Source organism: Muntiacus reevesi, chromosome 3 (genome assembly GCF_963930625.1).
Source record: "Muntiacus reevesi chromosome 3, mMunRee1.1, whole genome shotgun sequence".
In the NCBI taxonomy this organism is placed as follows: Eukaryota; Metazoa; Chordata; class Mammalia; order Artiodactyla; family Cervidae; genus Muntiacus; species Muntiacus reevesi.
The window spans coordinates 96,779,390-96,803,956 of NC_089251.1; the positions used below are offsets into that span (position 1 = coordinate 96,779,390).

At 44.8% G+C, this 24,567-nt stretch overlaps 1 protein-coding gene across 1 annotated transcript in view; it reads left to right on the forward strand.

The window, feature by feature from the left end:
* AFF3 (ALF transcription elongation factor 3) overlaps window positions 1-24,567 on the forward strand; it is a 558,198-nt gene that overhangs the window by 517,669 nt on the left and 15,962 nt on the right. Inside the window, exons 16-19 of the mRNA XM_065929723.1 lie at window positions 2,021-2,222; window positions 4,269-4,390; window positions 15,580-15,643; window positions 19,137-19,273. Coding sequence (XP_065785795.1) covers window positions 2,021-2,222; window positions 4,269-4,390; window positions 15,580-15,643; window positions 19,137-19,273 — 525 coding nt within the window. The remainder of the gene's footprint in view (window positions 1-2,020; window positions 2,223-4,268; window positions 4,391-15,579; window positions 15,644-19,136; window positions 19,274-24,567) is intronic.

Consider the following 24,567-nt stretch of genomic DNA (forward strand, 5'->3'; position numbering starts at 1 on the left):
TTTTCCTGGGCTCCAAAATCACTACAGATGGTGACTGCAGGCATGAAATTAAAAGACATTTGCTCCTTGGAAGAAAAGTTATGACCAACCTAGACAGCATATTAAAAAGCAGAGACATCACTTTGTCAACAAAGGTCCATCTAGTCAAAGCTATGGTTTTTTCAGTAGTCGTGTATGGATGTGAGAGTTGGACCATAAAGAAAGCTGAGCACCGAAGAATTCATGCTTTTAAACTGTGGTGCTAGAGAAGACTCTTGAGAGTCCCTTGGACCACAAGATCAAACCAGTCCATCCTAAAGGAAATCAGTCCTGAATATTCATTGGAAGGACTGATGCTGAAGCTGAAACTCCAATACTTTAGCCACCTGATATAAAGAGTTCGCTTTCCCAATGACTCACTGGAAAAGACCCTGATGCTGGGAAAGATTGAAGGCAGGAGGACAAGGGGACGACAGAGGATGAGATGGTTGGATGGCATCACTGACTCAATGGACATGAGTTTGAGCAAGCTCTGGGAGTTTGATGGACAGGGAAGCCTGGCGTGCTGCAGTCCATGGGACTGCAAAGAGTCGGACACGACTGAGCAACTGGACTGAACTGAGTGCATGAGTGCTAAGTCAATTCAGCCAGGTCCAACTCTGCAACCCCGTGGACTGTAGCCCACCAGTCTGCTCTGTCCATGGAGATCTCCAGGTAGCATTGCTGGAGTGGGTTGCGGTTTTGTCCTCCAGGGGATCTTCCCCACCTAGGGATCAAACCGGCGTCTCTTTTGTCTCCAGCATTGGCAAGTGGATTCTTTACCACTATAGCACCACCTGAATACTGTATGTAAAATAATAGAGACTTAGAAATAGGGTTTCTTTACTCATGTGTCAAGAAACCATTACATTCAGACAATTAACATCCATCTTCAGCTTCAGTGTTTCATCCTCACTGGCTGAGCGACTTCTGATTCGCCCAAGGCAGTTTTCTAGAACACAGTTTCTCACTTCTCAGTTGTTGGATGCACAGTGCTTTTTAAACCAGAAAGCTGTCATCAGAAATTCTCTCCCTACACAAATGTGTTTGCATAGCATTAAGCATCTTGGTTTCTCATTTGTTCTAGAGGCCTACATTTGTAATTTCTACACTGTGACCACCAACTAAGGATATTGCTTAAAAAACAAGAAGTGATCTTAATGGCTTGTTTACAACAGCACATGCAATGAAGAAGTCATAAATGCAGGGATAATGACTAACTCTTTGTCCAATGAATCTACCTTACATTAACTGACTCCACCAGATGACTTCTAGAACCATCCCAAGTTAGCAATGATTGAGTTTATTTTGGGCTAATGTGTCTTCCTACTCTTTTTGTTTCAAAGTGAAGTAATAGAGAGAGCCCTGTCTGCATTACATACATTGTAAAGACCCAGATATAAGTGACTCCCTTCTGTGATGGTCCACTGGGATGTATTCAGGCAGAGACAATAGTTTTAAAGGTAAAATAAGGAACTAGGAATCAGAAAATGTCATTTCTAATGACCGTTTCAGTTCTTTGTATTCTGATCAATGCCTGCTTGGCTTCATGCTTGATTATTCTGCAATTGTGTTATTCTCCGTGTAATAATTAATATAAGCTCAGGTGTTAACAAAAGTCCTTTTGGAAGTAGAGATCTCATGTATCATTTAATTGAGTTTCCCATTACCTGCTGCTTGCACTTGTTAGGAAAACAGTAAGTGGTTTGCTCTGTATTTTGAGATCCTTGGATGAAAAGCTTGGGAAATGAAAGTATTATTCTTAGTTGTTTAGCTACAGAATTACTATTAATTCTGGGAGAATAAGTAAAGAAACAATGAACAAATGTGTTTATTGTTTGTTACGGTCCTAATGCCATAAAATTGTTTCCTGGCATAATAATTCCCAGTAAATGTCTTCCTATCAGCAGGTTTTAAATGGGAGGTTTGGGTCATATATAAAACATTTTCCTTCCCCTGTGCTGAGTGTGTGACATTCCATTACTGTGACTTCCTTTCTCAGCTTGGCAATACCAATAAATAAAAATGAAAAAATGCTCCGATCGCCCATCTCACCCCTCTCCGACGCATCTAAACACAAATTCTCTGGCGAGGACTTAACTTCCTCCAGCAGATCCAACAGCAACGGTCTGTTCACTTCCACCAGCTCCAACAAAAAGCATAAGGTGGAGAGCCAGCTGCAGACCCACGCCGCGGACCTCACGGTAGGTTGATGCCCTCCTGTCCCAGTTAACACAGAAATGAAACTGAGCACCCCACACTCTTCCTGTAACCCAGCTCAGTCTAAACTCCAGCTCCAGGCCCCACAAGGCAGCCCTGAATGTTGCTCTGGGAAGACCCAGCAGGAGCTGCCCTTTGCCTCTCGCACAGGCTGTGGCCGAAGACAAAGAGGCGGTATTTTAAGCCTCTTCTGCTTAGGAACCTCTTTGAAGGACCTCATTTTCCATTCTGAAAAGAAACAGCCCTAAAGTAACTCTCCCAGGACAAAGTAAATTGGGAGTCTAGGGTCACCCAGTCTTTACATTGGATATCTTTCTTGCCCTGGGGCAGAGTCAAGCCTGGGGTTAGAACTCAAAGCCACAGCTGCAGGGCTCCCTGCCGCCCAAGGTCACCAAGGTGATGTCCAGTGTGAGACTGTCGCCCACCACTCCTCTTCTAGTGACCTTAACACGGGTGATTCCAACACCCTGCATTCCCCATGGCCCCGCATGGACCCGGGTCCACCCCAGGTCCACCCTGTGGACACTCACACTGCATGTGAGTTCCTCTTTACGGACACTCTCTAAGAGTGGGCATCCCTGGGTACTTTATTTAATTTCAAACTCTCCCCACTGTGCTTCTCAAAACCAGCAGGGCTTTGTGAGGCAGGGAGAAATGAGACTTGGCAATAGGACTCTGCAAACAAACAGGGGAGGCAGCGTATCCTGCTTTATCCGGTAAATCAGAGGCAAAAAAAGTTGTTAAGGTCCAGCAAGAGCCTCAGTCTTACTGAACCATCAGGAAACTAAGCCTCTTGGACACCCTCATTTGAGAGCAGTTCTCTTTAGTTCTGTGATACAAGAATCTGAGAAGATCGTTATTAGGAAAATCGGAAATAAAAAGCAAGCAATTCAAATTTTAAACCAAACACAACTTCTCTTTGCCTCTAGATCCTTCTATCACAAGCAACTATGATGTGCAGAGGATCTTTAACCAATTACAGACTTTATTTAGACCTTCTTTCACTGAACAGGTGTTTATCAAGAAAGTACTTGTGTCCCAGGCACTCTGCTAAGCAATAGAGGTGCACTGATGATCTAACAGATTCAATCTCTGCCTGCAGGAAGCTTACAGTCTAGCTGAGGAGAGCCACTTAGACCAGGGTTCACACACATCCGTAATTTACTACTCTGCCTGCCAAAAAGGAAATGCCCAGAGTCCTAGAGGCTCTCATAACAAAGAGGCTTGATCCGCACATAAAATCAGCCCATACTTAAAGAAGCACTGGTATCTAGTCCACTTTAATCACTTCAGAGGAATCCATTTGAATTTCCTAACCAAAGACTGGGTGTTTTATGATCCAAATGATCAGCACACAGTAGGTGCTCCCTAAATATCTGTATCTCCAGGAGAAAAAAAAGGATGTTTAAATTTTTCCCCAGATAGAGAGTGTTCCTTTTTAAAACACATTTTAAATAATTTCTTGCAATACCCATCGGCTCTTCCTTTCAGGCACAGACAGCTGATGAGACCAGTCTATGACCTGAACCTCTCGTGAGGGATGAACACGGCTCGGTGGTTCTGAGAGCTCAGGTCCTAGACCAGCACTCTGAAACTTGTGCAGAATGCATATTCTCAGGCCCTCCCCCAGACCTACGGAGACGGATGTGCTGGTGTGGCTCTCAGCTGTCTGTGCGTTAATGGTGATTCTGACGCGGTCAGTTGGGAGAACCGTGGGTCTAGCAACCAGCAAGAGTAGGAGCCTGAGTCCTAGCCTGCAGCCGGCACCCGCAGTAGCCGTCTGAGCTTCGGCAGGTTCAGGATCTGGATGTGTGAGAGCAAGACTAAGACCTCCCTGGTGATGTGGGGATGACATCTGACCACACACGTAAAAGCTTCCGGCTTGAGACCTGAAATGCATGTATTTCTCTTTCTTAATCGAAACAAAAAGCACTATCACGGCTAACCTAGAACCCAAGCAATTCTAAGGAGTTACTCCTTCAGCCAGAGGGCCAGTTTCTCAGAGGTGGATGTGTTTGTTTGTTGTCTAGAAAGCGGCTCACAACAATTCCGAAAGCATTCTCCACAAGTCACGGCCGCAGACAGAGCCCTGGTCTCCAGGCGCCAACGGCCACCGGGACTGCAAGAGGCAGAAACTCATCTTCGATGATATGTAAGTGTGGAGTCTTGGTGATATGGGGAAGCCCAGATAAGTGGGAACAGGGAGATGGTTTATATGTGTATGTCTATATTAGACACATATAAACCATAGTGTGGCCATTTCTGTCATGTGACCCAGTCAGTTAAACGTCACCCTCTCAAAGGAAATTGCTGAGTGCACCCCCTGCGACCTTGCGGGGGAGTGGTTTGAATGAATGGAACAACCAGGGCTAGCACGGTTGTATCCAGGATGCCAGAAAACTAAGGCAAATGGCATCAAGGAGTCTTATATTTCCAAGCACCTGCATTTGAGGTTGTATGCTACCAGAAAGAGGCGTTTCTGTCTTTGTAAACTGTAACAGGCAAAGAAAAATAGTGATTCGCTCCTGAAAGCTTTCTGTTCTTTAAAATGCTGTAGTCTTTATAAAGGTGTAAATAATTCTTATACAGGGAAAAATATCCTGTCATCCATCCCCCCATCATAGTGCCAAAACCCAAGTATTTCATTCCCAGCATCAACTTAAGAGGTGGAGAAACAAAAGAAGAAGATGAATAAATATAGCATCCTGGAAAGCTCGGGAGATGCCAAAAATGACACATGAGAAATGATAAAATGATACTGAAAATTATTTAGGCTCTTAGGGAAAAAAATATGTGTCAAGGACAAGCCTTCAGGGCAGGAGATATGGTTTCAAGAGTTTGGCTTGAATCCCAGTTTCAGCTGTTGAGCAAGCATACAGTTGTGTATCTGTGGGAGTCATGCCCTTAAATCCCCAGCAGGGAGCAGCAGGCAACAGTGAGAGACCCCCTGCCCCCTGACTGCTGACCGTCCAGCTGAGGGGACAGACTGTAAACCACGTACCCCACCCACAGTCAAAAGCCAAAATGGTGCTAAATGTCCCTGAGTCCCTGCTTCCTAATCAGAAAAGGTGAGTCATGACCCTGGCCTCCTGGCGGGTCCCCTGGGACCCAGTGAGATGGCCCCTTCTCAGTGTGACCACCTGGAGAGTTGAAAGCTGTCTCTCTCACCCTCGTCTTCCTCCAGCCTTCTGTCCCATCCTGTCTTTACCAAGAGTGTAGACAAGGTCAGTTTCTTCATGGCCAAGAAACAGGAATACCAAGTTGTCGCCCTCAGGCCCTGCTTGGACCTCATTAAGCTAACAAGGAGATAGACTTCGGGGATTGAGAGCCAAATCCAGCTTTTTTGTTTCTTCATTGGACACACTCCCAGATGACTGAGTTTAGTAAAGCATAAGGGTGGCCCAGGAGAACGAGCGTTTTTCTCCTCTTCCTGTGATCGCACCTGCACTCAACCCCACACATGCTCTCCCCTGACCCTCACCAGCTGCCCTTTCCCTCATCTCACTGCCCTGGGCAGCCAGAGAAGTGGTAATTAATCCCCAGGGTGAGGGGCGTGTAATGGGAGTACAATCCAATCCGACAGTCAACTCCATATATAATTAGTGTTTGGTGGTGTAAATTGTTCAAAGGGAGCTTTAACCATTTATAAAAACAGGCAGTTGGAATTGTATTTAATAACAATGTGGAAATTTGCATTTGGAAGATGTAGGAATCTTTTGATTTTCATCTTAATTAAGGATGCTGTCCCTAATATTAAGAAGCAAATTGAAGATAAAGTAGTTACTGTACAGATGGGTCAGCCTCTGTATCCTTCAACTTGCAACTCTGTTCCTTGAGGAATGAAAAACAGTTATACTTGTCTTATAATTCAAGTCTTTATAAGAATGGAAATGTGGCTCTATACATCATTCAAACCAAGTTTGCTGAGGTTTTGGGCCCCAAACCTCCCCTATCCATCTCAAGAAGCTTGCTGAGGGGGAGGCATAGACTGAGAGTTTGGGGTTAGGAGATGCAAACTAGTGTATATAGGATGGATAAACAGCAAGATCTTTCTGTATAGTATAGGGAACCATATTCTCTATCCTGGGATAAACCATAGTGGAGAGGAGTATAAAGAGGAATATACATATGTGCATAACTGAGTCACTTTGCTGTCCAGCAGAAATTAACATTGTAAATCAGCTGTATTCAATAAAAAATAAATTTAAAAAAAGAATAGTGCAGATATTATAATAGTGCAGATAGTCCAGTAAAGATCTGGTGATAGGAAACAAAAAAAGAGGAAGAGGAAGAAGTCATAGTCTAACAAAGTGAGCATACACACACATTCAACAGTAAGGTACCTGGATCATCAAACATATCAGGGGCGTGGTGTTTAAACACACACATATGGGAAATTAACATGTAAGGTGTTTTCCAATGCATAGACCAGAAAGCTAAGTCTGAAACAGCAACAGCTAAATGGTCCTACTTGGACCCGCAGCTCCTTGGACTGTTTACAAGAGGAAATGTCTCTCAATCTGCTGGGATGGCGGCTAATGTAATTTTGTCCCTATCTGTATCAAACCAAGAGGCTGTTATCATGCATTCTTCCCATTAGCAAACTGTGTGATTTTTCTGGCTGACAGCTACAATAAAACTGTTTCTCCTTTTATGGATATAGATGGAATTTAAAAAAAGCCCTCTTACATATCCATCATATGGAGAGAGAGACATCTTCCAATTGCCATGTGTCCCAATTGATTTGAAATCCGTGACAGTAAAGAAACACGCGGCTCAAACAGCCACTCAACCACTGAACTGAGAAAATCGTGGGGAAATTCTTCAAGCTTGAAAAGCAACAACAGGCACTGTCTCTTCCTCGGAACAATAAAAATATGAGTCTTAAGAGATCACTGGGCTAGGAGGTCACCTAAAAGTGTGTAAAGTGTTCAGCTGGTGTGTGCTGAGGTCCAGGGGCGGGAGTGGGGTAGTATGCTTCATTCATTCAGTTATTAATTCAGGGAAGATGGTGGTCCATGGGCGGTCTCTGCAGGAAACTCCTCTGCGATCACAGTTCTCAGCCTCCTCCTGCTTTCTCTCCGCTCTGCACTGGCTTCAAGGACCATGACCTGGCTCCTGTCACTTTCCTTGACTTGTCCTCACTGGAGGTGTCAACAGGCAGTGACATGAACAAAAAGAGACCACCAGAAGGAAAGAAGGAACTAGAGAATTAGCACCAAAAGGATTTAGAGTTGATAGAAATCCAGTTATTGCACTCCCCAAAGTAAGAGTTGCCATCCTGTCATTTCACTTTTAGAGCCACATCCCGTAGCTTTAAAAAAAAAAAATAGTATACTCATCCTTTTGTATTATAAATACTCGTTAATGGTTGAATAAACTTGCATTTCAGACAACAGTCAGAATTCAGCGGGCACTCCGGTAACAACTGTTGAATGACCCTAAATGGAATAACATTCTGGGAGGGGGGGGTGAAAATGTTGGTTGCTCAGTCCTGTTTGTCTCTTTGTGACTCCAGGGGCTATAGTCCACCAGGCTCCTCTGTCTGTGGAATTCTCCAGGCAAAAATACTGGAGTGGGTTGCCATTTCCTTCTCCAGAGGATCTTCCCGATCTTGGGATCGAACCCAGGTCTTCTGCATTGCAGGCAGATTCTTCACCGTCTGAGCCACTAGGGAATCCTGTCTGGCAGGGGCAGGGGGTAGTGCCTGCATCTTTTTTTTCTTTTTTTTTTTTCCATGAATGTAAGGAATTACTACAGGCAAGTCAATTTAAATTCATAGTCTTCCAGCCCCTTTTCCTAGGTTACTTACCAATTCAGCAGGTACCAGTTGGTGCCTTCAGAATGCAGATAGAACTGAACAGAATAACTTATTTTAAAAATGTGATCCAGATCAGCCTGTCCTGCAGGCTCAGATGGGAGGCAGTATGACTGCACCTCCTCCTCCTGTGATGTTTAGCCGTGTGCCACTTTCAATCCTCAACAGGGTGTTTTTTTCAAGCTTTTCTTTTGTGTTAAGGAATAGCCAATTTGCAATGTTGTAATAGCTTACGGTGAACGGCAAAGGGAGGCAGTTATCCATAGACCTGTGTCCACTCTCCCCCAAACTCCCCTCCCATCCAGGCTGCCACATGACACTGAGCGAGTTCCCTCTGCTCTAATCCTTTGCTGGTGATCCATTTTAAATATGATGGGGCTTCTCCAATTGCTCAGTGGGTAAAGAATATACCTGCAATGCAGAAGACACAGGAGATGAGGGTTTGGTTCCTGAGTCGGGAAGATGCCCTGGAGGAGGACACGGCAACCCACTCCAGTATCCTTGCCTGGAAAATCACATGGACAGAGGAGCCTGGTGGACTACAGTCCATGTGATTGCAGAGTCGGATGTGTGCGTGAGTGCTGTCACCTCAGTCGTGTCCAACTTTGCGGCCCTATGGACTGTAGCCCGCCAGGCTCCTCTGTCCATGGGATTCTCCAGACGAGAATACTGGAGTGGGTTGCTGTGTCCTCCTCCAGGGCATCTTCCCGACTCAGGGATCAAACCCATGTCTCTTATGTCTTCTTCATTGGCAGGTGGGTTCTTTAGCACTAGTACCACCTGGGAAGCCCGAAAGAGTCGGACAGGACTGAGCAACTAGGCGCACACACAACATTTTAAATATAGCAGTGTGTACACATGGGTCCCAAACGCCCTAATTATCCCTCTCCACACCCTGCCCTCTGGCAACCAGGAGCTCATTCTCTAAGTCCTTGAGTCTCTGTTTTATAAGTCAGTTCATTTGTGTCATTTCTTTTTAGATTCCACATGTAAGGGATGTCATCCAATATTTCTCCTTCTCTACCTGACTATCTTCACTCAGTATGACAATGTCTAGGTTCATGCATGTTGCTGCAAATGGCATTATTTCATTCATTTTAATGGACAGCTCTGGTTTTAAGGTGACGCTGGTGTGATTATCGAACCTTTGTTTCAAAAATCTGTTAGGAATTTATATCCATGAGTGACAGCACTTCATTCAACCCAAAGCCTAGAAACCGACCTTATTAGTGCAAAGCCATGAGCTATAAATCGCTTGGTGTCATCACTAGTGACGGGAGAGTTCTTGGCGGTGGAAAATCTCGGGAACAGCTGTGTCACGAAGGCCTCAGTGCAGACGTCTGAGCACAGCTGATGGTGAAGCGCTTGGCCTCCGTTCCCCCGTGCCATATTGCTTTGCTGGGGAGCCAGAGAACCCCGGATGCCAACCTGCCTGCTGCTTCCAGAAGGATGTGCTGACTCTCCTGCCCACATTTCACAAGGAAGAGTCAGTCACGATCATCACATTCAGCCAAGCCTCCAAACGCCCCATCTGTCCCCGTGGCATGAATTATAGGAGCCCGGCTACTGAAACCTCCAGACGCTGAGCAAAGACCCCCTCGCCACACGATGCTAAAGCCCGACCTGTGCCGTGTGGCTGGCAAGTCTGGAAGATGGAGTTGGCACTTGTGATGTAATGATACTCAGCATTCTTATAGCTGGAAGGATTTTAATTTTATAGATGATGGAAGACTCCTGTATGTGAAAGGTCAGGTTTATTCAAAGGACCCTAACTGAAATCCTTATGTAGGTGATATTAGATCAAGGCAAGGCACTCCTGTGGTGGGCTGGCCATGACCATTCCCCTCCCGAGGGGCCCCTCTGCCTCCCATTGCTTCAAAGCTGGACCCCACCCTTCCTGATAATACCATTCCTGTGCCTTTCTTTCTTCATATGGAATTTTTTCCCTTATGAAATCTCTCTCAGCCAACGTTTGTTTGTTTGTTTGTTTGTTTTTAGTCAAAACAGAGAGAAAGAAAGAACAAAAGGATTTGGTCAGAGGCCGAGAGGGCAAGAATGGTGGACAGGGTCTTTCAGATCATTCTGATTGAAATCTGAGCCCTCTGATCTTTTTAAGGGCTTTGTAAAATGATTTTATCTTACCTGTGATACCTGGAGAAGAACAGCAATCAAATTGATGCGTTTCCACTTAAACAGAAAGTTGCTTATGATAGATTGACAAAAACCTGCACATTTAGCCTGCGTGTCCTGGAAAGCATGTGTTATTTTTTAAGTGTGGCCAGGAGAGGAGTCTCCTGTGAGAGCCTGTGACCTGTGGGAAAAACGATGAGTCATCGCTCGTGCTTCTGAGAAGCCAGGGATGTAGGGGTCCCAGCCAACATCAAGAGCATAGAAACAAAAGCTGCATTTGAATCCTTGCGCTTAAAAGTTAATGTGCTTAGTTGCTCAGTCATGTCGGACTCTTTGTGACCCCATGGACTGCAGCCCACCAAGTTCTTCTGTCCGTGGAATTCTCCAGGCAAGAATACTGGAATGGGTAGCCATTCCCTTCTCCAGGGGATCTTCCTGACCCAGGGATCGAACCCATGTCTCCTGCATTGCAGGCAGATTCTTTACTGTCTGAATCACTAGGGAAGCTGTAAGCAGCCTTCTCACTTCTTTCTGGAAGTGCTCATAAAGCCAATGGCAGCACCGGGGCCCCTGGCTATGAAGTGCCCTCACCCACAGCATTCATCTAGTGCATGGAAAGCAGTTCCTCCATTTTTTACACATTCTTAGGGAAAAAAGAACCTCACAGCTTGGGCCATGGTAACACCTCCAGGACTTATCAAATGACAAGCTGACAGGCTATCAGATGATGAATTCATCTGGTGTGCAGTTGCCTCGTTGTCTAGTTTGGATTCCAACTTCCTAAGAAAATTATCTCGACTTGTGCAGTGCCAGGGAACCTGTTTGTTCAGACACGTCAGGCTGTCCATCTCTGCCAGTTTTCACAAAACAGGCTGGCTCTGCCGGGTTGGGGGTGGTGGTGGGGTACCGGCATTTCACAGAGGTAGGAGTCACAGAAAGCTGCCTGCCAGCCTGTCCGTGGGAAAGCATTCAGTTCCATCTCGGTCTCACAGGAGAACAAAGCATCAGGGCGCTGTGATACTCCCATGCCAGCAGAAACGTGAGGGTGGCTCAGACCTACTGCTGCTGAGCTGAGGCCACGGGTATGCTGGTGGGGGCGCTGGGAGGAGAGGAGGACTCTGCTCTCTGGATCCAGTGCTCACATTACTTTTGGTGCCAAGAGCTCTTATAACAAACATACATGTGGCTCAGCCTAGGTTTTTAGATCCTCCAAGCCTAGGTTCTGAAGAGCCCCAGAGATGCGGTCAGTTACATGCGTGATGTTTAACTGTACTTTTCTTAGGTTTTCTCATGGATTAGCATCAAATACCATCACCCTGAGAAACAATGTAAAGAATGTTATTATCACAATGAAAAGCAAAACTCTAGGTTTTCCACATTTAAAAATAAAAAAAAAAAAGACTGGAGGAAAAATCGGTTTGAGCACTGAGATAATTAGGCTTCATTTTAGTGCCTCTGCAGTCTTACATTCTGTAGCTGCTGCAGTGGTGGCAGCAGTTTTATCTTCCTGCTGACTTGAAGGTCACCACCAGAGTGATGCCTCCCTGACAGCACGTGTCCATGGCGTTGCCGGGCAATCTGGGTGACGTCCCGTCATACAGTTGCCTTTATAATGACCTGACCTGGAACCGAGGCTCCAGAGATCACCTGAGAGGAGAAAACGGGCCATTCACCAGGCAGTCTTCAGTGACTCAGTGCAGTGAGATGCAAAGATGAGAATTCTCATGTGTTCCTAAACAGGCCCTGATAGTACATTTCTTCAGCATCTCAGGTTAATGTTGTCACTCCTGGGATAGAGGCAGAAAATAGATGTGTTACTTATCCACATACACTATTGTGAGAGTCTGTGACTCAGCTTCCATCTCAGGTTTAAAGAATATATTTACACAGTACAGATAAAAACAGTCCTGATGGCGGTATCCATATGGGGAATTCGATGCCACTGCCACCCCAGGGATAACTTAAAAGGCTAGTAAAAACGAAGATGCCTTGGCTTATTACCAGAATTCTTTCATGAAAACAAAATGCGCTTGAAAAAATGATGATCTGTCAGTGAAGAGGTCTACAAAAAAGAGGGCAAGAGAAAAATGACCAAACTCCTCTACTCGAGTGTGGGACCGATAATGATGCGGAGACTATCAGGTTGCCATGGAGATGTTCTCTGGCTCGTTGGCTTCAAGGCTGCACCCCATCAGAAGCCAACACACTCTCTCTCTTCTAAACTCGAAATGCGAATGCATGGGGGACTCATTTCTCTTCTACCATGTACCTAAAACAAGGTGGAAAAGATCAAAGAGGTCTACGGCAGGGCCCACGCTGAAAATATTCCAGCTGCCAGCTTGCACACATGCGACGACTGCAGCCCGGGACAGCTCAGAAGGTAATTAAGTGCCTGGAAGTGAAGTGTGAACAAGAAGCGGTATCCAGGATCAGGAAAGACATAGCTGAGCTTGAGCCAAAATTACCAAAAAGGCCTTTTGTTGTTATTCAGTCGCTAAGTCATGTCCAACTCTTTGTGACTGCATGGACTGCAGCACGCCAGGCTTCCCTGCCCTTCAACATCTCCCAGAGTGTGCTCACACTCATGTCCGTTGAGTCGGTCATGCCATCCAACCATCTCATCCTTTGTTGCTGCGTTCTTCTCCTGCCTTCAATCTTTCCCAACAAAAAGGCCTTAGGGCCTGAGAATTAGAGACACAAGCAACATCTGACTCACTGTAAGCATTTAATGTAAGCAGAGAGGAGAGTGTTCTAGGGATGAGGGAAGGGATGAGCAGGGCTGAAATGTTGACCAGCCAGTGAGGACACCACTCACTGTGGTTGAGGGACTTGGTGAGTAAGTAATGCAGTGAAGAGGGTTAGGCAAGATTAGGGACCGGAACTGAGATTCAGTTTCAGAGGCCCTGGAGTTTGATTTTAGATCTGTGAGTAGGGTGGTGATATATAACGAAAGCCATATTTTACAAACATTGCTCAAGAGTTAAAGCTCAGGAGAGATGGGACAGGAGTGAAACTCGAGGCCGGGAGAGGTATTGAAAGCCTGGACCTGGGTGGATGTGGTCCTTGCGGAAAGAAGGGGATATTGACAAAGAAGCCTTCATAGCATGTGATAACAGCAGGGAGGAAAGGGATGGAGGTACGGGAGCTCCTTTCCTAAACAGGTAGGCTCCAGGACCCCATGTGAACTCAGGAGTCAGACCTGGCTTCCAGCTAGCAGTAGATCTGGTCCTCTGTTCTGGGACATTCAGCAAAAAGACAAAAAATATTGCAGAGGATTTTTAAGATATGAGCCTGTTCTGTATGGTGCTATTATGGTGGATATATGTCATCATACAGTTTTCAAAACCCATAGAATGTGCCACACCAAGAGTGAATCCAAATGTAAACTACAGACTTTAGGTGATAATGACATGTTAGTTTAGGTTTTTTTCTTTGTTTTGTTTTGTTTTTTTAATCTGACTGTGCCAGCTTGTGGAATCTTTTCGTGCATCATGAAAACTCTTAGTTGTGGCATGTGGAATCTAGTTCACCAACCAGGGATCAAACCTGGGCCCCCTGCATTGGGAGCTTTGAGTCTTAGCCACTGGACCATCAAGGAAGTCACTCAGTTTAGGTTTATCAATTGTAACAAATGGGCTGCTCAATTGAGGGGTGTCAGTAGTAAGGGAGGTGTAGAACCAAGTGGTTTGTGGGGACTCTGTATTTTCTACTTCATTTTTCTCTGAGCCTAAAACTGCTCAGAAAACTTGACAGTCTATTAAAAAACAAGAACAAAAATAGTGTAAATTGCCTGAGTTGGCATCAAAGACACAACAGATAGGCAGTATGTGTTCAAAGGTCAATCTGTGGACAAAGAAGAATAAACCACCATGAAAAGCAACCAAAATGTCATTAAATGGAATAAACATAGAGGAAATAAATTGGAGAAAGAAGAGATGGTCGAAGCTGGGCCTTCCTTTGAAGGAACCCACAGGCTTCACCCACCAGTGCAGACCCGTCAGGATGAAAGGAAGGGCTCAGGCCCGTGTGGCAGGGAAGACATGAAGGGATCATGACCCAGAGACGGGCATTTCATCATAAACATAGGGGGACCCTGCAGCCACATTCCTATCTCCTTGTTGGGAAAGTTAAATATTCCCAGCGTGTTACCACAAGTGCTGATGACATTTTATGGGGAAGAAGAGACAGAAAACGAAGGTCTTTCTCTTGCTTCTGTGATTTGTGACCCAAGATTAAGTATTTGCTTTGATCCTGGTTTGTTCATTTGTTTGACTGATTAAACCATTCAAATGAGGATCACAGTTTTGGATGGTAATATCATTGACATGATCTGTGTGATTTTTTTAAGCATTTTGACTGCTTAAAAAAAAAGGATGCTCTGGCTACCTAATATTGTAGTATGGGAAAAGGCTCATTAGAATCTGAAAGAAGGCAGTTCAAAATAAGTGTGTTAAATAGACTACACAGTGTATGATTAATATCACTACTATCATCTTATCTCCCATCAGGGCGTGCTGCCTTATGTTGAGTATTCATGAATAGGCCAAGTTTGTTGATTACATAAAGACCCATAATACCCAAAAGGTTTATACTGATGGTACCTAAACTATGTAGATTTTTAAAAATCCACCTGACCAAGTACTTAAAGGTGCTGTCTGATGAGTGGTTTAGTGTAACTTGGGGTCATTTCACACTCTCAGATTCGTCTCTGGAGGAATTACCTTCATCTCACAGCAGAGTTGGGTTATTGCTTTAACAATGCCCATGCCTGGGATTAAATGTTTACCAGTCAGCTAATCAGAACTCAAGAGAATACAAGGTAGACATCATTTTACAATTAGCTCCATTACAACTGGAATGCGATCATTCCAGCGTCACCTCTTTTCATTTCTCACTGCAAAGCTTTAAAATAATTATAGAGACACAAACAACTTTAGGTACCAGTTATGCAAACAGACAACACTGATTTTCATAAGGTTAGACAAAGACACACACCTATGCACATCTATACAATTATTATATCTTTGCCGTCTTTATACCAAAAACAGATTGTTTTACGTAAGTGTCATGTGAAACAAGATTTTGCATTTTCTTAACCATGAAATAAAAAAATCTGATTTACAAATTAGGCACTGGGGAATCCATGTTAAAAAATCACTGTAAACGTATATACTTAACTACATATATTCAGCATGTTTTGAATTGCTAACTTAAGAGCAATATAATGGTGGTCTTTTACATATAGGTAGTAGTTTGGAAATGCAAAAAAAAAAAATACTGATTCCATCTTAAGCAGAGTCTTGAAATTGTGGTTGAAGTTTGAGCAAAGGAAAGAATATTCGCTGAAGATCTTACACTTGCACAATAATGATGTTTTATGTCTCTCCTCGTAGGCCACGCAGTGCAGATTATTTTATGCAAGAAGCTAAGCGAATGAAGCATAAAGCAGATGCGATGGTAAGACCTTTTCTCTCCAGATCTGTTCCTCCAAATTACGTTTGTACCGCAGCTTCATCGCTGGGGCAGCATAGCCAGGATAATTATAAAATCTATTACAAGGATGGCTGGGTCTGTTAAATGCAGAAGTGTTTATATAATCCAGGGCTCATGGCCCAATAAATTATGACCTCAACTAATAATGTCTGACTTGGAGGAAACCCTGGATAAACAAATATTTCAGTTTAGTCCTAAAGTTTGAATGGGAACCAGAGGCAATGGAGTCAGTGGGTGGTAGGTTTTGGGGTGTTTTTCCCTTAAAAAAAAAAAAAAAAAGGTTTACATTTTTCTCCCTTGTTAGCCTAGCCAATCCTTGGCTTGGTCCCAGGATCAAATCCCTTTTCAAAAAGACTTTTGTGCTTCATGTGTACCTGCCAAAATAAATACTTCCTCTGAAACTGGACAACCGAGAAAGTGTTACACACACGCAAGACCATAAAGTTACTATGATTTGATGATTTCAAAGAATAAGTTTTCTTATTTGGGAAAGCTTAACGCCTTCAGGCAAGAAGGCCTGATTTTTTTCTATAAGAGATCATATGGTTGTTCCATCTGAAAATCTCATCCTAAAGGACCCCTTCTTCCTTGGTCATTTCAGTTCTGCTCCCCTCCAGTGTTCATAACTGAAATCAGGGCACTAGAGATGAGTTAGGCATCTCAAATGACCTTTAGTTCAGTTCAGTCCTCAGTCGTGTCAGACTCTTTGCGACCCCATGAACCACAGCACGCCAGGCCTCCCTGTCCATCACCAACTCCTAGAGTTTACCCAAATTCATGTCCATTGAATCAGTGATGCCATCCAGCCATCTCATCCTCTCTCATCCCTTTCTCCTCCTGCCTTCAATCTTCCCCAGCATCAGGGTCTTTCCCAATGAGCCAGCTCTTCATATCAGGTAACCAAAGTATTGGAGTTTCAGCTTCAACATCAGTCCTTCCAGTGAACACCCAGGACTGATCTCCTTTAGGGTGGACTGGTTGGATCTCCTTGCAGTCCAAGGGACTCTCAAATGACCTTCAGAATATTATTCTTCCAGGGTTGCAGATGCATAAATTGTAGCCTCACGCTCCCCAATGCTACTGAGTTTGCCCACCAAGCATTTATTATTATAAAGCTAATTCCTGGGTCCACTGGTATACAGGGGAAATAATCACAGAGTATCAGAAAATACAGAAGGGAAGTAGGAGGTAGAGTTCTCCTCCTCACAATCCCACAGTCTGATGGAGCACGGGTCCCCAGCCACTGTGCCACAGGCCACTACTGGTCTGTGATGTGTTAGGCACCGGACCGCATAGCAGGAGGTGAGTGGTAGGCAAGCAAAGCTTCATCTGTATTTACAGCTGCTCCTCGTCGCTCATTACTTCCTGAGCTCTGCCTCCTGTCAGATCAGCAGCAATATTCTATTCTCTTAGGAGTGTGAACCCTACTGTGACCTGCAAGTTTGAGGAATCTAGGTTGTGCACTTCTTATGAGAATCATCCCAAAACCATCCCCTGACTCCAGTCTGGAAAAATTGCCTTTCACAAAACTGGTCCCTGGTGCCAAAAAGTTTGGGGACCTCTGTGAAGGAGAGGTCTGGTTGCCAGTAGAAGCCAATGCATGGTCACGTTGAATTTTAAAGCAGGAAATTTCCTGCCTGAATCGTCCAAGGTTTACCAGGATTCTTCATTCTGTGCCTCCTTGCCCAGCCTGGCCTTTCCCAGTGACACTGTGCTGCAACCACGTTGGCCCCCTGCCGCCTCCAAGCACACCTGACTTGTGCCAGCCGGTGGGCTTTGCACCTGGAGAGGGCACTCTCACAGTATCTCACACATACACACTCTCACTGTCGTGCATACTCACACCTTCAGTGTCCTCCCCAGGTTCCACCAGATCACACTGTCCCTTCCCGGGTCACCTTCTGGGTCCCTTCAGCTCTCCTCCCTGAGGACCCAGCCTCCCTGTAGCCCTGTCACTTGCTCCCTCCTGCCCTCCCTTTGCCATTGGACCCCTTTGCATTTCACTAGTTAATCATGGACTCCCTTGCACTGGGAGCTGTCTCATGAGTGCACATTTTTTCTCTCTCTAAATACATGTTCCTAGAAGGAGCTTTTGTGTGTCAAGTGCAAATCACACAGAATCGGGTACTTCAGCAAATACTTGTTGAAAGAAATGACTTCCTTAATCTAAAAGCACTGCCAAGAAATACTCCTCTTAGGTTTAAAGCTGTTTAAGTTTTTGATTTGCTAACACAGGAGAGTTTTATCTTACATTTCCGTTTCCTAAGGTGTCATGAATAATGTGGGTTTTTTTTAGAGCCAAGACTTAGATCAGTAGTTAAGAGTCTCTGTAATTCTGTTTTGTTTGATGAATGAATGTTTGAAAACCTGGCAGATTATCCAATCCCAATTTAGAATGTGTTATCCATCGAGAGTAAGAATGTATGGAACCACAAATCTGACGTATACATTTAGGTTTATGAGAACCTAAGAATGTAAAGCTGATATAGGGAAAGATTATCATAAGTTTAGACGGTCTACAGTCTCCTGCAAGGGCTTCCCCTGTGGCTCAGACGGTAAAGAACCGACCTGCATACAGGAGACACAAGTTCAACTCCAGGTCAGGAAGATCCCCTGGATAAGGGATTGGCTACCCACTCCGGTATCCTTGCCTGGAGGGTCCCATGGACAGAGGAGCCTGGCGGGCTGTAGTCCATGGGGTCACGAAAGCATTGGACAGGACTTAGCAGCTAAACAACAGCAACAAATGCCCCCAAATCAGTTCTGTTAATGCTCAACATTGTGTCCGAGCTGAGATCATTCCTTGAGCTTTTACCTCCGCTCCTTTGCTTTCCTCACCCTTAGGGCGGAGTCCTGTTCATGAAATGACTGAAAAGTTCATAGCTGCACGAAGACATGGAGATGTATTGGGTTGACCAAAAAGTTCGTTTGGGTTTGTTTTTTTTTTTTTTTTTTTGTAAGATGTCACAGAAAAACCCAAATGCACTTTTTGGCCATCCTAATAGATGTCACAAACAGTGTAAAAGATAAGCAAGGCCTTAAATTGTCCAAGTAGGAGTATACCATAGAAATGTGAAAACTCTTACATAGAGTCAAACCCATCAGCTTACACATATATTAATATTTAGAACAACAGCAAGGACCAAGGGGTGAAGTTGATTTGACCGTTAGGAGTTAAGAAAGAGGACAATAGAAATTAAAGCAGCCGTGAAGTTCTATGCAATTCTGATTGTGATGTGGATTTGGCATAACTCTGTATAACCATTCACTCACTGGCCCTAAACCAGCAGGAAAATAACTAGAGAAGGAATTATACCCTATTTCTACCTTTTCTGGGCTCCATTCACAAGACTTTGGAACTTCAAAGTCGAGTTTCTCAAATTAAGTATGTAGATTTTGTGACAATGCTGTTTGAAAAACTCTTCTTGAGGAAGACACTGTTCACTGTCTTGACCAGGTGGAAAAGTTTGGAAAGGCTCTGAACTATGCAGAAGCAGCCTTGTCATTCATTGAGTGTGGAAATGCCATGGAACAGGGCCCCATGGAGTCCAAATCTCCTTACACCATGTATTCAGAGACAGTTGAGCTCATCAGGTAAGTGCTGCATTTTCTTGCAAGGGGGCAGTGCAGGGAGGTGGAGGGAAGAATATATATGTATAAGCACTGCGAACACAGAAAAGATCACACCATCTGGGTCAAAATAGTGAGCAGGCCTGCCGTTGCAATATCAAGCAGATGCTGGAGGGTATGCGAAAATGGTATTACAATGCTGTCGGGTTCAGCACACTGGGCCTACTGTGAGCTGATACAGTATATGAGAAAGACAATGTAAAAGAAGCCACGAGAAGGCTTCCTGAGCTTTTGTGATGACAGGGGGTACATGTTAAGAGAGCCCTGGACCTGAGCATGAGGAAACAGGTCTCGCCTTTAGTGACAGAATACGAGGAGAGTAAATTCTACCTTGAGCCACACCCTGAAAGAGGGTATTCAGGAAAGAAAAGAGAGAGAAGAAATCATCATGCAACAATCATGCCGTCTAAATCTGTGGACCACCCTCAAGTATCTTTATGAAGTTGGTTAAACCTGAAATGTGGGCTTCCCGGGTAGCTCAACAGTAAAGAATCTGCCTGCAATGCAGGAGATGCAGTTTCAGTCCCTGGGTCAAGAAGGACCTCTGGAGGGAATGGCAACCCACTCCAGTACTCTTGCCTGGAGAATCCCATGGACAGAGGAGCCTGGCAGGCTTCCGTCCATGGGGTTGCAAAGAGTTGGACACGATGGAATGATCAACACTTTACTTTCAAACCTGAAATGTACATTGTAGAAGTATCTGTGCTATAACTGTATTACTTTAAATAAATATCTATTATAATAATTCTTGGGGGACAAAAAAAGATCGCACTGTCAGCTACCAAGAGCCAGTGTTCATCCCCCAAATAAGATGGACGATCTTCCAATGTGTTTTGGTATCGTCTGCCTCCTTTGATCTCTGTGTGAGCGGGGTTGGGAGGACAGCTCCTCCAACCCCACTGGCAGGAAGGAAGCTTTGTCTGAGGGAGATATGAGTTGCCGACTTCACCTGCTGGGAAGTGGCAGAATTTGAACTCTTTTCACCTCTATGCTGTGGTTTTATTATTATTATCTGATTCAATATTATTTAGATTTGTATAATCTAAATTCTAACTCCAATCAATAAATGATTCGGGAGTATTTAATAACAGGAAAAGAAGGTGCAAGGGGACTTTTGGAAAAGAAACCTATCCGATGATGCTCTGTCTGAAAAGGCACTGGGCTTGTTCTGGTCTAAGACTTGGACCTGAGCACCATCCCCCAGCCTGAGTTAGGACCATGGGGCGAACAGACGCAGGCTTTGTGACAGGGGCACAGCAGGGCCACGGGCGGGAGACGCCTGCCTTCCATGAGGGCTGCGTGGCAAGGCACATCCTTCATGTCGCTAATGAACCATTAAGGGGATTTCATCCATTAATCGTTCTGAGAGAGCCTTTGTCATGTTTTATGTCTTTAGCTGGTTCAGCTGCTCGGAATAACGTCTAATATGCATCATATGAAATAGCCCTTCCCAAAATTAACTTTGAGAGATTTTTCTAATTCTGGAATTCTAGGCCACCTGAGAATAGCTGGGTTTTACCATGCCTCACTATTCCGATGGAAAATGTCTTATTTATTTGTGGCTGGCTTGGGTATTTGTTGCTGGGCACAGGCTTCCTCTCATTGTGGAGAGCAGGGCCTGCTCCTCGTTACGGGGTGTGGGGCCACTCATCACAGGGGCCCCTCTTATCTCAGAGGACGGGCTTAATTGCTCTGCTACATGTGGGCTCCTCCCAGACCAGGGCTGGAACCCACGTCCCCGGTACTGGCAAGCGGATGCTTAAGCACTGGACCTCCAGGGAAGTCCTGGAAGATTTCTAATCATCCTAAATTGAATCTTCTTGGTATGCGTTGACCCAAGTCAACGGTGTTTTCCATCACTCTCCTTTGGGATTCAGGAAAGGATGACAGCCTTTGAAATTGTCATCCCAACATCAAGAACACATCATCTGCAAAACTCACTTTTCAAGAATGTTTTGGAAGTCAATGCTGTCCAGCCCTTTTTCTTATGAAAATATTTCTACTACACCAGTGCATTGGTGATTCCATCATACTGTCTTCTTATTTGGTACAGTATTTTGGACTTTGAAGAAAAGAAATTGCCATAGTAAAAAAAAAAAAAAAAAACTTACTTTAAGAGATCTTGTTGTTGTTCAGTTGCTAAGTTTTGTCCGACTCGTTGCGGCCCCGTGGACTGCAGCGTGCCAGGCTGTCCTTCACCGTCCCCAGGAGTTTGCTTAGACCCACGTCCATGGAGACCTTAGTTTCTCATGTTTCGTCCTCTGAATCAGGCACAGACATGGACGCTCGCAGGCAGGCAGGGAAGAGAGTGGGAGGAGGCAGACAGGCACAGTGCTGTAAGGGATGCTAGAATGCAAGTGCCTTGAGCACCGGGGTTTGGGGGCTTTTCTGATCTGTTCATTAACGTGTTCATAGCCCCGGGAGGAGCTCCCAGAACATAGGACACACTCAGTCAACTTTACAGATCAGCGGGTCACTGGGCCTCTGGTGAACTGGAGTGTACGTGGTCTGCTTAGGGCATTCGCACTTTAAGAACAAACAAACAAACCCAAACAGCAGTAGTTGCCTGATTCCATCAGATACGACTGGAGGTGCTGACATGCTCACCTGCTCTGCACCAGGGATGGGACTTGGTGTGGGTGGAGAATACAGTCCATTTTTTAGATGACTGAGTCGAGTCCCTTAAGCCACTCTGAAAACTAAACTAAGAGCTCTTCTTATCTGAGTTAGAAGATAACATTAATTTACTGCTTGAAACTGCATGTTGCCCACCAGGTTTGAGACTCCCTTCCCCCACTGAGACACTCTGGGGATCCAGGAGCACTGTTGGGGGCTTGGGGGTCCTGCCGCAGATGCCCAGCTGACGGTGTGAGAGAACGCCTCTCCCCACCAAGGAGAAAGTGCCTAGGGGACACCGGCAAGTGGAACCCCACCTCCTCAAACCAAAAATTGCCCCATGTAGACTTCCTTGGAGGTCCAGTGGTTGAGACTACACACTTTCATTTCAGGGGGGCATGGGTTCAATCGCTTTTCAGGAAACTAAGATCCCACATGCCAAAATTTTAGGAAAAAATTGTAGCACAAAGGTTCTGAAAATTAAATTATTGGAACCACAGCCCACAGAAGTAGGCTAGGATTTGCCTGGTAAACCTAAACAGGATGACTTCCTTTTAAAAGAAAATATTTAAACAGGACCCAGGATCTTCTAACATAATAGCCAGAATAGCTAACATACAGTAGAAATTCACTCATCATACCAAGAAACAAGAAAATCACAGCCAAGATGAGAAAAGACAGTTGGTTGACACCAGTAACCAGAATGAATCAGATGTTAGAATTATCTGACAATGATTTTAAAGCAACTACCATAAAAATGCTTCAACAAACAATGACAAATTCTCTTGAAACAAAAAAATTAAAGTTTCAACAGAGAAGAAGAAGTTATTTTGGAAAAGAACCAAGTGGAAATTATGGAACTGAGAAATGTAACGGAAATATAAATCTCACTCGAGGGGCACAGTAGTAGAGAGGAGATGACAGAGGATAGAATCAATGAACTTGAGAACAAGAAACAGAACCTACCCCCAACCTAAGCAACCAAGAAAACAGACTGAAAAAGAAGTGGAGCGCTTCAAGCACAATGACACTAGAACCGCCAGGTCATCTCTGGGGTCCCAGAAGAAGGAACTGAAAGATATGTTAAAGCAGTAATGGCTAGGGCTTCCGTGGTGGCTCAGTGGTAAAGAATCCCCCTGCCAATGCAGGAGACACGGGTTCCATCCCTGGTCCAGGAAGATCCCACATGCTTCAGAGAAGCTGAGCCCGGGAGCCACAGCTGCTGAAGCCCAGATGCTCCAGAGCCTGCGCTCCACAACAGCAGAAGCCACAGCAGTGAGACGCCCTCACCCCACAACTCGAGAGCAGCCCCCACTCACCACAGCTGGAGAAAAGCTCACGCAGCAAAAGTGGCCCTGCACAGCCAAAATTCAGTAAATAAATAAAAGTATGTTTTTTAAAAGAAGTAATGACTGAAACTTGCCAAATTTGGCAAAAGGCATAACCCTACAGGTTCAGGAAGCAGAGAAAGCTCCAAACAGCCTAAAGCCAAAGCAATGCATGTCGGTACACCATCAAAACTCCATTTCTGACAACTGAAAACAAAGACAAAGTCCTGAAAGCAACGAGAGACGAATGACACATTACCTGTCGGGACACCAGTTCCGGTAACAGCAGGCATGCGGCCTGCAACCATGGGGGCTGGAAGCGGCATGCCGTGCTTCCAATGCTGAAAGAGGAACCTGTCTAGCTATCACTTAGATTCAGGGAGACCTCGTTCTTCAGGAATAAAGAGGGAATCAAAATATTCTCAGACTAAGGGAAATGAAGTTTGTTTCTAACAGACCTACCTTTGAAGGTTGGCTAAAGGAAGTTTCTCAAACAGAAAGGAAGCGGCAAAAGAAGGAATCTCGGACCAATAGGTGGAAGGGAAAAGCCACATAAGCGACGGACTGTGGGCACATGCAGTAAACCACCCACCTCGTGAGTTATGTAAGCAGAGTGCTCAGCGAGCAAAACAGAAACCATCCCACCATCTGTGATCAGTGCACGCTGTTGGTGCTCAGTCGTGTCTGACTCTTTGCGACCCCGTGGACTGTAGCCCACCAGGATCTTCTGTCCCTGGATTTCCCAGGCAAGAGTACTGGAGTGGGGTGCCATTCCCTTCACAGGGGATCTTCCGGGCCCAGGGATCGAACCTGGCAGGTCTCCTGCGTTGTAGGCAGATTCTTTACTACCTCAGCTACCAGGGAAGTCCATCTGATGCTCAAGGCAATGTATTTAAAGGCATAAACATGGAAGTAAGGTTTCTACTCTTCATGCAGAGTAGAAAATGTTGATACCAATTAACTGTGAGCAACAACTATGAGAACTAAACAAAGGGATACACTCGAAAAGGGAGGAGGTTCAAGAGGGAGGGAACATAAGTATACCTACAGCTGATTCATGTTGATGTATGGCAGAAACCAACACAACACTGTAACGCAATTATCCTCCAATTAAAAATAATAGATTTTTACACACTCGTCCTGTGCGATGGCCCACACCCTGTCTGTGCAGTCTGCTTTTCTCTGAATCTGAATAAATCCATGTCTTACCTATCAAAAAATAAAATTTTTAAAAGCACCTCAAATCTACATGTGTTGGAGACAGTGTAATAACAGTATCATTTCTTGAGCAACTTGCAACAAGCCAGCCCACTA